The sequence below is a fragment of the Ctenopharyngodon idella genome, chromosome 22, assembly GCF_019924925.1.
Source record: "Ctenopharyngodon idella isolate HZGC_01 chromosome 22, HZGC01, whole genome shotgun sequence".
Taxonomy (NCBI): Eukaryota; Metazoa; Chordata; class Actinopteri; order Cypriniformes; family Xenocyprididae; genus Ctenopharyngodon; species Ctenopharyngodon idella.
Genome location: NC_067241.1, coordinates 4,593,066 through 4,609,326, shown reverse-complemented (window position 1 = coordinate 4,609,326; position 16,261 = coordinate 4,593,066). Strand labels below are relative to the sequence as shown.

General features: G+C 37.5%; 2 protein-coding genes across 2 annotated transcripts in view; one reads left to right on the top strand and one right to left on the bottom strand.

Annotated features, from left to right (window-relative positions):
- Nucleotides 1-7,092, top strand: part of itih6 (inter-alpha-trypsin inhibitor heavy chain family member 6) — a 14,563-nt gene extending 7,471 nt beyond the window's left edge. The window contains exons 9-18 of the mRNA XM_051879907.1: nt 383-666; nt 1,109-2,315; nt 2,475-2,507; nt 4,395-4,412; nt 4,517-4,570; nt 4,670-4,690; nt 4,831-4,881; nt 5,019-5,132; nt 5,270-5,650; nt 5,764-7,092. Coding sequence (XP_051735867.1) covers nt 383-666; nt 1,109-2,315; nt 2,475-2,507; nt 4,395-4,412; nt 4,517-4,570; nt 4,670-4,690; nt 4,831-4,881; nt 5,019-5,132; nt 5,270-5,650; nt 5,764-6,026 — 2,426 coding nt within the window. The 3' untranslated portion in view covers nt 6,027-7,092. The remainder of the gene's footprint in view (nt 1-382; nt 667-1,108; nt 2,316-2,474; nt 2,508-4,394; nt 4,413-4,516; nt 4,571-4,669; nt 4,691-4,830; nt 4,882-5,018; nt 5,133-5,269; nt 5,651-5,763) is intronic.
- gdi1 (GDP dissociation inhibitor 1) lies at nt 6,912-16,261 on the bottom strand. The gene is made up of 11 exons (XM_051879948.1): nt 15,970-16,261; nt 14,573-14,680; nt 14,163-14,262; nt 13,889-14,023; nt 13,383-13,581; nt 11,544-11,675; nt 11,352-11,451; nt 10,267-10,438; nt 9,911-10,055; nt 9,519-9,573; nt 6,912-9,079 (listed from the first exon to the last, which is right to left on the bottom strand). Exons 1-11 carry the CDS (start codon nt 16,012-16,014, stop codon nt 8,927-8,929), a joined length of 1,344 nt encoding a protein of 447 aa, XP_051735908.1. The 5' UTR covers nt 16,015-16,261; the 3' UTR covers nt 6,912-8,926.

Sequence of the window (16,261 nt, the reverse complement as noted above, 5' to 3'; positions counted from 1 at the left end):
TATCAGGAAATTTTTATTTGAAAGTGGACTAATCCTTTAAGAAAATGTTATTTCCATTGACTGAAAATAATAATAATTTTCATGCAGAATTCTGTTTTTTATTTTTATTTTATAATTTTTATTTATTTATTTATTTATATAAAAAATTTGATCCATTTGTTCGTGGATCGTATTTTTCCCGCAGGCTGTAGGTTTTTTGTCTGCAACTCAATAGAAAGACATGCCTTTGTCAATATTTTGTGGTACACTGTATTTTATCTCATCACAATCAGTTTGGACTAGAAACTGATTCGAGGTAAGATTTATTTTTCTGTAAAGCTGGAAGTTGAACAGCTGCAGAGAAATACTGTAATGAACTCTCTTTTTTTTCTCTTTAAACTAGGGACAAACATCAATGCAGCTCTGCTGTCTGCAGCCCAGCTGTTAAACCCGTCCTCACACTCATCTTCACCTACTGGTCAAGCGCCTTCATCTCACCGTGTCCCCATGATCATCTTTCTGACTGATGGAGAGGCTACTATTGGGGAGACAGAACCAGATGTGATTCTGCATAATGCACAAAATGCTTTGGGTTCATCTTCGTTATTTGGCCTGGCCTTTGGAGATGATGCTGATTTTCCCATGTTGAGAAGGCTGGCATTGGAGAATCGGGGTGTGGCTCGGATGGTAATTGCCTTTTAAAGTTCAAGTAGACCTATACAAGAAATCACAACAGTGTTTTTACATCTTTAAACATACAAATGCATAATGCTTGATGAGGTATGACAGATTCAAAGACAGTCACTTGTTTTGTTTTTCTAATGGATCAATTGGAATGAATGATTCAATGACTCATATATAAAGCTAGTCACTTATTTTATTCCTGAATTAATCCATTATTTTTCTTCTAAAGAATTGATTAAAAAAATGACTAATCATTGAAAGATTAACTAAAAATCTCCAGTATGTCTGGAACACGCAAACACAGAAAAGCAAAGTGATACTAACAGTGAAAAGTCCCAGTGCTTTTGGACTGTATATCAGCACTCTTGGAATGGTATTAAGCCAATCAAAATCACATGAATAATAATAACAATAATAATATTTTAAGTTATTTGTTGTCTTTCAGGTATATGAGGACGATGATGCAGCTGTCCAGTTGAAAGGTTTCTATGATGAAGTCGCCAGTCCTCTGCTCTCAGATATCCAGCTGTCCTATCTAGACGATCAGGCGTACGATATCACTCGCTCTCTGTTCCCCAACTACTTCCAGGGCTCTGAATTGGTAGTCACGGGACGACTTAAACCAGGTGTGCGGGATTTGAAGGTTACACTGACAGCAAACGATTCCAAGCAGAAAGTGAAAGTGGAGAATGAGCTACCACTGGCCAAAGCAGTTGTAAATGGCACAGAACCATCTCTGGGCTGTTCAAAGGCGCTGGATGGCATTCCTAGCTTTGTCCATCGGCTCTGGGCTTATTTCACTATCAAAGAGTTGCTGCTGGCTAAAATTAACACCTCGGATGTGATCATGCAGCGCCTTCTTGTAGATAAAGCCACCAATCTTTCACTAAAGTACAATTTTGTAACACCAGTCACTTCGTTGGTTGTGATCAAACCGGATATTGATGAACCAGAACCTACTGTTAGCTCTTCTGTTGTGGCTACTACCAGCAAGACTTCAACTAGTACCATAGCAGGTTCTACAAATGTGACAAACCAGACCTCTCACACTGCACCTAAAATACCCTCCACATCTGTAACGGGAACCAAAAAATCCAGCTTTTTCTCACCTCCAAAAACAAGCAAACCTCCTGTCACTAAATCTGTACAAGCACATCCACCACCCTCAGGGCTTCACACCACAGGTCGACCACCTAACACCTCTGTCTCCCTTGACAAAACAATCCCTCCTCCGTCACCCAAGAAGACCACTACAGGACCACTTAAGACCACCACTACCCCACTTTCCAGCAAGTTATCCTCCTCTCCTCTTACCACCATCAAAACCTTAGCTAGGATTTCAAACAGACCTCCCAATATGACGAAAACCACTTCTTCCTCTACGCCAGTCAAAAGCACAACACTAGCCACCTTAGTCAAAACTGCACCATCTGTGGTAAAAGACTCTTCCCCAGACATTGAGAACTCCTCTACCTCCGGACTCACAACACTTCAGCAGGGCCAACAGACATTGACCTCCACAGCATCTACTTCAGATGCTAATTCAGACATTCATGTTGAACTGGAAGTGGCCACACTGATGGCTCCTACTTTTCTGCCTATGCCAGGAATGACAGATGCACCAAAATTTTGGGAAGCCTCTCGTTTTCTGGGTGAGTTTCTTTTAAGGAGCAGAATTTTTAGAATTTATAACATTTATAGCCTCAGTGGTGTAAATATGGTGGATTTGTATTCACTGAATGTCACATACACTTCAAATGAATAACCAAAGTGCCTCTGAATGGCAATATCCTTTCTTCTCTGTCCATCAGATGTGTCTTCGTCCATCCAGATTCAGAGGAAAGGTAATACAATCCATTTTTTTTCATTCTGCTTCTTCATTGTGCTGGTTTACAAACTGCTTGTGTTTAAATTGCCCCTATTTTGTTTTTCGAATATTACCTTTGATGCAGTGTGTAATATAGCTGTTTGTGAAGGTAAAAGGTCTGCAAAGAAAGAATTGATTCTGAACTGCTGAAACTGTTCATCTGCAATTCCAGTCTCACTTCCTATTAATACTTACGTAACAATGCAACAAATTTGCATAATGCCAGCCTATGGTCTTCATTGGCTGCTTGCGAACAACGTCTACTTTAACCCACCCTCAAACATTAGCTGTAGCTGAGGCCTGGAAAAGTTTGGTTTGTGTTGTTGACGCTGTTTTCAGCTCTGTGAATCAACTTTGCATGCACTTCAAAAGGATGAGAATTCATGCTGGACTAGATTCGGAAAAACCAACGGCATCTTTCATATCACTGTGTAAACAGGAAGATTCCGGAGTTGAAATTCAGATATGGTAAGAGGCGTTTTGTTTCCGACATGCGCTGTAAGAGGTAGATCAATCACAACAGACTGGGCCAACCAGAGCAGAGTAGGCTTGCGGAAAGGAGGAGATTTAGAGAGACTGAATCTTCAAACCAAGCGTTTTCAGACTCTTTGAGAAATGTGGTGATGTGCAATGTATATTATGAGAAAATTAAAGTGTTTTTTGAACTTGGATGCATGTGAACCTATTGTACGAGACCTCTAAATAAAAATTAGGAACCTTTAAAATAGCATAGGGGCCACTTGAATAAGAAAATGAATGTTATATTTGTCATTTTTTAACTGTAATATGATAATTGCATTGTAACTGTTACGTCTTGCGCACTTTATACCTATGAAAAAAAGTGCACAAACTACTCCTGGGACTAATTAAACTCAATAATAATGGCAGAACCTCATCACCTTTTTACCTAGTTTATTTTAGTCAAAATTCTTTAAAGGGTTAGTTCACCCAAAAATAAAAAAATAATGTCATTTATTACTCACCTTCATGTCGTTCCACACCCGTAAGGCCTTCATTCATCTTCGGAACACAAATTAATGTATTTTTGATTAAATCTGATGGCTCAGTGAGGCCTGCATTCAAAGCAATGACATTTCCTCTCTCAAGATCCATAAAGGTACTTAAAACATATTTAAAACAGTTCATGCGAGTTCAGTGGTTCTACCTTAATATTATAAAGCGACGAGAATACTTTTTGTGCGCCAAAAAAACAAAATAACTTTTCAACAATATGATGGACCGATTTCAAAACACTGCTTCGGAGCTTTACGAATCGAATCAGTGACTCGGATCTCCTATTAAACGGCTAAACTGGTGAAATCACGTGACTTTGGCGCTCCGAGTCACTGATTCGTTTCGTAAAGCTCCGAAGCAGTGTTTTGAAATCGGCCCATCACTATATTGTATATTCTCGCCGCTTTATAATATTAAGGTAGAACTACTGAACTCGCATGAACTGTTTTAAATATATTTTATGGATCTTGAGAGAGGAAATGTCATTGCTGTGAATGCAGGCCTCACTGAGCCATCGGATTTAATAAAAAATATCTTCATTTGTGTTCCGAAAATGAATGAAGGTCTTACGGGTGTAGAACGACATGAGGGTGAGTAATAAATGACATTATTTTCATTTTTGGGTGAACTAACCCTCTAAGTACTGGAGTGATGCACAGTGACTGATGGGTAAATTTCACTCTCCACTTTCTGTGATGTATCACTGTTCCCTGTTTCCCTATGCCATTCGCAGTCCCCTTTGAACTGAACAAGCATGTTAGGCCATAAATCCGAGTGGACTCATATGGTCACAATAACATTATGGTAATGTTGTAGCTTCTGATCTTGTGTTTCTTGATCTTTCATATAGATATTGAACTTGTTAAAGGTAAGCAATATGTTTTCAACTACAAAGTGGTAAATCAGTTTGGCACTAATAAAAACATGAATGAAATTAAGCCAAAGCTGCATCATTATGATGCTATTTTGCAGATTATGATACAGCACACAACTCCGACTATGACTACAACATCCATTACGAGTCATGTGAGTTAAAAACATTACAAATCTTTGCTCTATTTTTTTTTTTTTTCAGCTACTAGGGATTATTATGTCACTTTTTGTATTTGTTCATTATTCTTTCAGATTCAGATACTGAGGTAGATGGTAAGCACTTCATTTATAATTTCACAACCTGCTTTACTGTGTATGCTACAATAAATCTTCATAAATAAACTACATTTATTACCTTTTTAAATGCTTTTAGCAGAAGCAGCACATTTTATGTGTCTTAATTATTTCAACAGACCCAGAAAACCCGCCCAGTTTAAGTTCAATTAGAGTGTTCTCCTCATCAGGTATGACTTGGGACAGAATATTTCATGAAATGCTCCATGTTCCTTCTTCCTTTAGCCATTTTTGTGCATTTTAAAGATGAATACAAGATTATAGAAGCGATTCACTAACATACTTTAGTGTTTTGTGTCTCTGAAAGTGGATGGAGACCCCCATTTTGTTGTTCAGCTCCCAAAGCTACATCAGAACTTGTGTTTTACCATTGATGGCAGGGCTGATGATGTACTACGGCTTCTTGAGGACCCAGACAAAGGTGGTTTTATGATTTTACATCCAATATATAGCTTGAATATCTTAATGGAAACTAAACAAGATGCATTAAATGCTATTTAGATATTCTTTTAACATAACTGATGTCTCTAATTCCTGTTTTCTGACTTATACCATTAGGATTTATTGTGGATGGGCATTTAATAATGGCTCCTTTTAAGGAGGGGATGGAGAATCGTACTCGTACCTTCTTCGACAGGATTTCTATCACTGCTTCCAAAGATGCCGTTATGATCACATTAACACTGGACTCAGTGGTAGTGGAGGTGGAAGGGAAGGAAATCGAGACGCTGCCCACCAATCAGAGAGGATCTGTGGAGCGACACAGTTTGAGAATCACGGTTGAAGAGCACCATAGCTGTTGGATTGAGCTCGGCGTCGGTGTGCAGTTCTTCATTCTCTTCCATCGTTACAGCCATCCCAAATACTTTCAAATGGAGCACCTGGGCTTCTATATTGCTGATGGAAAGGGGCTCTCTCACCTCACTCAAGGGCTGTTGGGTAGGTAACACAGCATTATTTTTTAAATCTTATTCAGTGAGATGTCAAATGGGTTTTCAGCTGAATTTTCCCATTTCTGAGGATCTTGTTTGGGTATTTTCTTCCACTTCCAGGCCAATTTCAACATACCCATTTAGAGGTCATAAGGGTAATGGATCAAGCAGGTTTCCATCATGCACAAACAAATAAGAACACTTCGCTGGCCATGGGCTTGATAAAGAAAGGAGATGAGCATTTTCCTGTCACTCTGCAAGACAAGAATCTGAAGGACTCATCCATGAAGCGTCACTCAGCTCAATGTTGGGTAGTGCCAAAGGTGGATGTAGAAAGACTTCTGGGCCAGCCCTACGAGAGTTATGTCGTGGATCACCAATAGATAACCCTCATACCATATTTCTACATCTACAGAATTACGAAAGGTATAGAAAAGACACTGGAATTTGAATTTTGTGCTGTTTGACAGTGCAAAAACCTCTGATTGGGGATAAAACAGAGACTAAGAATACACACAACTGTGATGAATTGAAAGATGTTTTCGAAGCATTGATTTGTCCAAATATTTGTATTTGAACGTAATGGTACACTACCTTTCAAAAGTTTCAAAATAAATCCTGTTCTTTTGAACTTTCTATTAATCAAACAATCCTGAAAAAAATGCATTTAGTAGCACAACTGACACTAATGTTTCTTGAGCAGCAAATCAGCATAGACTGATTTCTGAAGGATCATGTGACACTGAAGAATGGAGTAATGATGCTGAAAATTCAGCTTTGCCATCACAGGAATACATTACATTTTAAAATATATTTAAATAGAAAACCGTTCTTTTTAAATTATAGATATATTTGACAAGATTTCTGTTTTTACTGTATTTTTTGATCAAATAAATGCAGCCTTGGTAAACATAAGAGACTTCTTTCAAAAGCATTTAGCAATCTTACCAACCTCAAAACTTTGAATGGTAGTGTACATCAAGTGCGTTTTTATCATGAATTTAACCATTTCACATTTAATAGAAGTAATATTTAATATTTGCCTTGGGATGAGATGATCAAAAAATATTTCACCATAATCAAATATTTTTTTGCATAAATATGTATGTGTATATATGCATCCATTTAAAATAATATAACGAGAATTGTGGAAAGTGATTTTAAAATATTGTACATTAGTAGTAATGAGTATTGAATGCTTTACTTTGTCCTGTTAGGAAAAGGAATTCCTTCATATGTGCCAATAATCAAACATAACCAAAGAAAGATTTATTTTATTCATATTTATTTTTGTTGCACAAGACTGCTCAAACACGAGATGAAATTCACAACTTAAAATCGTCGAGTTTGTGTGTCAGTTTTTTTTTTTTTAAAGATGTTTTAGTTGTTTCAACATTGAAAATGAAAGACAAAATGAAAATAAATACAGTACAAAACAGTTAATCCAAACATATGCAACAATATGTTGGAGAGGTGCAAAAGATAACAAATATAGCAATGCAGCGTAATTCTATTTGATTCCAGTTATCATTAATTCACAACCTAATTTGTGCACTAAGGAAGAGTTCAAGACCTGTATGCTTCTATGTGAATCTATAAGGCCGTAAGTGACTTTGGCCCAATAAAATTCAAGAATGTAATAAAACTGTCACACTCCTTGTTTTCCATTAAAAATAAAGAGGGAAAAAAACTACTGTCAGAGGCTTTTTTCTCAGCAAAGGCGAATATGGAAAACAACATGACAATGCTTGTAAATTCTACACTGAAAGCTGTACGGTGAGAATTCAAACGGCACACCATGATAATCTGGTCCAGACTAGTGTCTACTATAACTATTCATGGCAATTCAACTCATTCCGAAAACAAAAACGAGCATGATTAGAGATATAAGTAATGGTGAAAACATGACCAGTCAGAGTTCAATACTAAGTTTGTCTTGTGGTTTCAAACAGCCAAGTGTAAATGCGGAGACTACATGTGTCAATCACTGATAAAATGGAAGAGAATTCAAAGATGCAGTGGGAATTTTTACAGTACACAGGGAGAGGCATAGTGTTCATCACGATCGAAAGTTAAAGCATGTATGTAGTATTTAGTAGACTGGAGTCAGACTGGTTTACAAAAGCCAGAATACCAACGGGATATGGCTACTATCAAATAACAAAAGATCTGACACTCATTAAATTCACATTATCATTTACTTCTGCAGCTGTGGGAGTGAAAATTGCTTCCACGTTCTTAAGACTCATTTCCCGTAACCTACTAAGGGTGCATTTTCGCACGCATTTGGATTCGATAACATCAGTTTTCACTACAAACTAAATGAATGCAGGAAGATGAGGAATGTAGAATAAGGTCATTAGAAATTGTGAGGCCATACAATGTTTTTAACTTAGCACAAAGATTGTAATGTTAGTTACAAGTTAATGGCTTACAATTCACTTCTATACTGCATATTATACATCTCATTCAATTTAGTTGTCCCCAAAAAAATCCACCAATAATAATAATAAAAAAGAATTAAATAACTTTAAAGACCAGTGAGTTGTAGAGCAGGAAATGTAGTGATATGAGACTGTCAGTTAATTTTAATTTCGTACAACTTTATGCATTTTGCATACTATCAATATCATATTATATCTTTTGTCCAGGTGTCAAAATGTAGTGTGAGCGACGCGTTTAATGATATTACTATACGTTTGTCAGTGACACTTTCCGAAAGTACAGGAAGGCTGCTGTTCACATGAAACTGTTAAATGTCAAAGTGACGACAGTATGCTATCTAACAGTCTGAGGACAGTTGGGGATACTTCATGAAAGTTGATGAGAAATTGTTTTAAATATCCTTCAATATTCGAGGAATCGTTCACATGTATGGGCTTCATTCAAAGACGATATTCAGAGAACAAAAAGACACGTGTTTCACTTCAACAGGATATTTTGCGCAAACGATGCATACCGCTTGTGTAAGAATCTAAAGTAGCATGTTGGTGTGAGCCCACTTTGTAGTGCAGAGTTGTGGAATGTGAGCGATAGAGCGTTTGTGTGTCTGTGTGCTGAACTGTAAGTATCTGAACAGAGACACCGGAGGGGTGTGGAGACAATGAGCAAAGAGCACTCTGGGAAAGATAAGGTTGGTTGAAAGAGATTTACAACGTTGTTGCATTGTCAATTCTGTTCTGTGTGACTTCTGAACCCAGCACAGTAAATCCCGTTCAGCCCGCCCCATCTCTGCCCTCCATCTGACCATTGCCTCTCCACTCCTCCGTCACTTCTCCACCCCTCACTGCTCGTCCTCGCCGAAGACGTCGTTCTGTTTACGCTTCATGTTCTCAAAGTCGAAGTCACTGCCTGTCATGCGCTTGTAGATGTCCTTGATGTCGTTACAAGTTGTTTCGAAATGAGTGGTCGCATCGTAGGACCGTGATGCAAATATCTGGAAAAATGACATCAAAACTGGTTATATTTCTGATTGGTGCCAGGCGAACAATAAAATTACTGCAAAGCTAGTGTTGTTATTGTTAACTAAAACTATTAAAATCATTTTCGTTAACTGAAATTAAGCTGAAATAAAATATAAATATTACATGATAAACTTTTTAAAAAATTAGAAAATTTGAAATGTTTTCCTGGAAACTAACTGAAATAAAATACATTTAAATTAAAGTACTAAAATTACTAAAACTGAAATAAAAATAAAAATAAAGATAAATATAAATATATTTTTAAAAAAATTACTAATAAAATTGACAAAAGCACATAAAATTACTAAAACTAAAATTATTGAAAATATACAAATAAAAGCTCACTGAAAATATGAATAAATACTGTAACAGTATATAAAGAATACCAAAATAATATTGTATGAAGCTGACCTGACTGTCTGTACCATCATCTGTGGGTTCATACATGTCACTGATGGCCACAAACCTGTAAAAATGACAAAATAATAATAAAAAACCTTTGCATTTATGCTTTGAATAGTATGATAAATACGTGTTTATACAACATTTAGCTCTGGTCAATTAGTTTAATGTGAGCAGTGCTGTGTTTGTCTAGTGAAGAGTTTTTTTTTTACTAAATATACTAAATAATCAAATTTTTCTGAACCATGTTACTTGATATTAACTTTAATTACATTTTTTTTTATATTATTTACAAACCTGTTGTATAAAAGCAATATCATACTCGCAATTGTGCTGTTGAACTATTATTATGGTATTTTTCTTTATTATTATAAACAGTATAGAAAGCAAAGTAAACTGACTTTTGGTCAATGGGCTCGAGGAGTTCCAGAGCAGGTTCGATTTCAGCTTCAGGATCAGAGGTTTCCACAGTGGTGCTTGCGATGGCAATGTATTTCCCCTGAGCCGCCACGTTATGGGCGTAGGAGATCATGCAAACATAGATATCTATGTGCAAATAACAAAATAAGCATGACAGCTCAGCTTATATTTGAAATGAAAGCAGCACCCTCTAGTGGTGTCTGCACAGTAGTGCACACCTTAATGCATATACATCTTTATAGTGATGGTTTATCCCGCCAAACATTCTCTGCAAATATTCACAAAACTGCTATATTTTATACAAAAATCACAAGAATCAACAAGTGGTGTCACTAACCTGATTTGCGGTTAACCTGGTTTTGAGGAATGATGATCTGGCAGGAATTGGCATCATTAGTGTTTTTAATGGGATGGCTGAGGACGCAGATGACCCGAATCACCTGGCCGACTTTGTGCACGCGGTCCGGGATGTAGCTTGGGTCACAGATGAGCTGTTTGCAGCGGGCAACCTTGGAAAAGCAAATTCAAACATAAATTATGCCCCCAACTTTTCCTAAGAAAATCCACGCATTGTCACTTTGCAATAATAAATCATTTTATTTCATTTTTTTCAATAAAATAAGTTTGTTTTATCCAAGTGTGCCGCACACGTCCTGAAAAGTGAAGTCAAAACATTTTTGATAGCCCCCTGGTGGCTGGCTGCAGTATAGGTCATAAACTCCGCCCTCTCCATGTAAACTAATGGGATGTGAGCCAAACAAAAACAAAAATTGCACTTCAAATAATTTTTTTTTTCCCCTAAAGATAGTTTTTGTCATTAGGTAGCTCTGGCCTAATGGTCTAGAGAGTCAGACTGGTAACCCGAAGGTTGTGGGTTCGATTCTCAATACCGGCAGGAGATGACTGAGGTGCCCATGAGCAAGGCACCTAACCCCCAATCGGCGCCACACCAAAATGGCTGCACACTGCTCCGGGTGTGTGTGTCCACGGTTTGCAGTGTGTGTTCACTACTCTAATGTGTGTGCACTAACTTGGATGGGTTAAATGCAGAGGACAAATTCCGAGTATGGGTTACCATACTTGGCCTTCACATGTAACTTTCACTTTTTCAAATGTTCGGTTTAGATAGTTATTTGATGCTACAAAAATGAGGTGTAGCGTCATGATTGACAGCTTTGCTTGCGATTGAGTCTGCGGGAGTATGGGCGGGACCTTGATACCGCGGCTCCACCTCACGATTGCTACTGCACAGACTCTGGCTCCAAATGACGTCATCAGCGCAAGATGGCAGCGGCCATTTCTGGGATATTTTGGCTTTATTTTTCTACAGTGGAAGGAAGTGAAGACATGTCGTCCATCTTTTTTTTTAATTTTTACAGCTTATGGTCATATCCCACTATCCCACAAAACAAAAAAATGTACCTCTCCCTCCGATTTCACGCCCACCACATGTCCTCCCTCCATCACTATCTCATCCACTGGTTTGTTCAGCATGTAGGTTCCTCCATAAATTGCACTTAACCTGTAAGTTCAAAAAGCCCATGTTTATAACATCACAGCGACACTCAACACATGATTTCTTGACAATGATTGGGTGTGGGTTGAGCGACTAACCTAGCAAACCCCTGAGGCAGCTCCCCCAATCCGTATAGGGGGTACAGGTAGGGGCTCTTCCCGTAACGTGCCAGAGATTCACTGTAGAGTTTGATCCTATTGATGGTCTCCAGACACGGCTGCTCCAGGTAACTAGGAGGAATTTAATTCAATATATTTGTCATCAATGCAAACGAATTCATTGTCATTTGCTGGCATTAAAGCAAGGCACAACAGGTGAATAGATCATAGATATCATCATACTTCCACAGTTGCTTAATCACAGTACGTTAAAGGGTTAGTTCACCCAAAAATGAAAATAATGTAATTTATTACTCACCCTCATGTCATTCCACACCCGTAAGACCTTCGTTGATTTTCGGAACGCAAATTAAGATATTTTTGTTGAAATCCGATGGCTCAGTGAGGCCTCCATAGCCAAGCTTCGGAGCGTTATGAATCAGCGTGTTGAATCAGCGGTTCGGATCGTGTGTCAAACCACCAAACTGCTGAAATCACGTGACTTTGGCGCTCCGAACTGATGATTCGACACGTTGATTCATAACGCTCCGAAGCTTCATGAAGCAGTGTTTTGAAATCTGCCATTACTATATAAGTCGTTATTTTGTTTTTTTGGCGCACCAAAAATATTCTCGTCGCTTTATAATATTGACATTGAACCACTGTACTCACATGAACTGATTTAAATATGTTTTTAGTACATTAATGGATCTTGAGAGAGGAAATGTCATTGCTGGCTATGCAGGCCTCACGGAGCCATCGGATTTCAACAAAAATATCTTAATTTGTGTTCCGAAGATGAACGAAGGTCTTACGGGTGTGGAACGGCATTTCATTTTTGGGTGAACCAACATTTAAGACAACTGTTTGGTATTAGAATTTTTTTTTGCTGTTGACATTTTTTTTTTTTGCTGTTGACAGAGTTTTTTACAGAGGGTATTTTGGATATATCTTTTTTTATCACTCTATAAATCAGGTAAGTAATAAAAAAAAAAATCAAATACTGTTAAAAAAAAATCACCATCGTTGTCCGAAATCTCGTACTGTCTGAGTAGGTACTACATTTGAATTTACTGCGTGATTGTTAAAAAAGTACGTTCTATATAGTGTGAATATGGGTCGACCATATTTCACCATATTTCTACTGTCACGTGACCTACCAGTGTCAGTTGCGTCGCTTCACTTCCATTCATAAATCCTCTCCAGTGGCCTCATGGGATAGTAAAATGTCCATCTAATGCACACTTCAAAATCTCAGCGGAAGCGGTAGGTCATCTGGGGACATACTACTCTGTATTCGGACATACTACTCTTTGCCGTACTTTTTTTTGCATACAATATAGGAGGGAAGTATTTGATTTTGGATGCAGCGCATGTTTTAAAGCATAAAATGTTTTATAAATTAAGCAAATGATATATGAATAGATCTCTCTGTAAAAACCTTCAGAATACACATAGGAATAAAAACGGCCTTTAAAAAAGATGTTATTGAAATCTACAGATGCAAATAAATGACGTGAGGTAAAACACTTAAATGAGTAAAACAATGGTTATTCCTGTAGTTTCTTGCCTTAAATAATATGTTTTATAATAAGACTCTTATATACACTATCCCCCGGTTTCACAGACAAGGCTTAAGCCTAGTCCCAGACTAAAATACATGTTTGTCAGAGCCATTGTTTTGTCTCAAGATGCACACCAGTAATGTTTTTTTTTTCTAAGGCATTTTTATAAAAGCTATTTAAATGCCCTAATTGAACTAAGGCCTAATCCTGGTTTAATGTAAGCCCTGTCTGTGAAACCGGGCCTGTGAGGTTTTGTAACACTGGCGACACTTACTCATCTGTCCTGTAGAGGGCGAGGGCATGTCCCGTGAAGTCTACGACGTCCTGTCCTAAGTCAAACTTCTTGTACACTTCTCCCATCGTTGTGAGTTTGGGATCAACGCCCTCAAAGGTCTTGGGGTCGTTCTCATCAAAGTTGGCCACAAAAACTAGGAACTTCCGGAAACGTCTCTTCTCAAACATTCCCATTAGGTCTAAGCAACACATGTTTTGTGTCAACTATACAAGTCTGCATTTTTACTATCAAAAACAATTATTCTTGATTTATTCCTAGAGACAATCTAAAAATGCTATAGTTTTTTTTTTTTTTTGAAGTTATAAATAAAAGATTATTGGAGCACATTTGACAAGAAAATACTATTTTAGTCTTTCTACTTAATAATTTCACTTTAATTCAGTGTTACTTACTATTTCTTTTGTAATTATTTCTGAAATTTACAAGCAATATCTGAGTAAAAAATTGTTTATACACCAATTTTTTTTCAGAGTAGCTGTACTTACTTGAAGCCAGTGCCTCTGTCTCAGTAGAGGGCACTTTGTAGATTTTCCCCCCTTTATACACGAAGCTTCCCTCAACCACTTTGAAGTCAAGATATCTGGTCACTTCAGTGTATAGAAGCATCTTAACTAACTGACCTTAAGGAAGATAACAATGACAAACAATGACGATTGTGTTGTTACAGAAAAATTATAGAATAGGGACAACAATCTAATCCCAAAACATGTTTCAAACAATATTACTACACCAAAAATCATGTTACTTAAGTATTTTTACCATTGGCCATTAAGAATTTAGGAATAAGGTCCACATTCCAGTCTCTTCCCCGGCCCATTGACTCTGGGGGACTGTCTGAAATCCCAAATCTCTTATAGAGCTGAGAAAAAAGCATGTAAAATGTGAGCGCATGCATAAAAAACAGGGACAAATGCAACATATGAACATCAGATGATAATATTTTAAAGAGAATCTCTATTAATAGATTTTTAAAAATAAGCACATTATTGATATTTTAATTTTTTAATATTTAAAATGAATATAAATTTTACTATTAACATAGAATATTAATTTATGTTAAAACACATTGCTTTTTATTATACTTTTATTCTTCGACAAAACAATTATAGTTCATGTGTGTAAAATCAAGCAGATATGAGATTCGAATAGTGACTGTGAAGCATCCTCACCTCCTCCAGGGGTGTGATAGAGGAACTTTCACCACCGTAGTAAGGATTTCTGTCCATATGCAAAACTTTCTTCCCATTCACGGACATGATCCCAGAGAGAATACATTCCTACACAAATAAACATTATTCAGTTGAAATAATATGAGACAGGTATATATTTCATTTATTTTCTATTCATCTGTTGAGATGGGAGCGGGTGTATCTAGCCTTGACTTCCGCGTTGAACACTGGGATGCGAGTCACCCCACCCAACTAGTGATGGAAAGTCCGAGTCATTTCCGCGAATCGGTTCTTTTGAACAGTTCTCGCTGTAATGAAGCGGTTCCCAAAGCGAATTCTTCTATGATTCGTTTACGTCATTCTGACATCCAATTTCATGAAATTGAAGTATTATAATTTTGTGAGTTTCAGTTCAGTTTGCTCCAGTCATGAAAATCAATTTAGAACTTAAATATGATTGATATTTATATTAAACAATGCTAATTCGTTTGCATCTTGGCTGAAAAAGTTTTAAATCCAACTGTGTCCTAAAACCATTATATAATCAAGTCGTAAACGTATTTCAGTACATTTTTATAAAATGTATACTTTTCGGCTATTAATGATTCGGTAACTGAGAAACCCTCCGAGCGATTCATTGAAAAGATTCGACTCAAAAGAACGAGTCGTTGACGAATCGGACATCGCTACACCCAGCCATCAGCCGCAGCCCAGATCAGCCTCTATCCTCCATGAGGAAAATAGAGGAAACATGATATAACACTTCTGCTTTTTCGTTCTTTTTATTATTTGTAATGCTGATTTTTTGCACGTTTTATCCAATATCAAGTTCTCGTGTATGTTAAATTGGACCCTTTAAAATATAACAATAACAAAAAAATATCCACTAAACCCAGAACAAAACGGATGAATTACAGGCAACCTATGAACTAACATCAGTTAAACACAATACAGCTTGGCGACCCGTAAAAGACGAAATATCTGCAATAAACACACATTTCCCATATTTCGACGCACGAGCAAACGGGATACCTGATGCCACTCCTTAGAACCAGACACTGAGACGAGAATCAGTCATTACTTTTTAATAACCGCTTTCATGTCAATATAATGATGCAGCCTCAATGGCTTTGAAAATTCGGGGGAAGATGGATTTGGGAAGGATTGCACTCGTATATAGGCAGAAATGGCGAGAAATGCTGGCTCACTACACACACATACACAGTTCTGGTCCAAAGGATGCGTCAGCAATAGGCCCTCGGGTTCAATCTAACGCAAAGCATCTATTCGTACTGTCACATCTCTGATAACAGCACAAGCATCCGAGCATCCATCGACAATATCTTAATCTGTTTCCAAAGCGAGCGAATCATCATTGACCTGAATGCATTACTCACTGTGAGTCCGGTGCCCAATACGATAACATCATATTCCTCATCCATGTTGTATTACAGTGGATCTCCCTTCTTTAGCCAAATTTCCGCTGCAAAAAAAATCTGCAAAACGGTGTTGATGCAACAAAATATTTATGCAGAACCAGTCTGTTGTCCTATTACCGACAAAAAACGAACTCTTTGCAAACAGTTATCGCTCGAATTATTTAATACGTATCACAATTGATCAGTGACTGTGGTGCGAGTCGCGACCGGCGAGAACAACCAAAGATGGCCCTGACCGCAGCACGAGCTC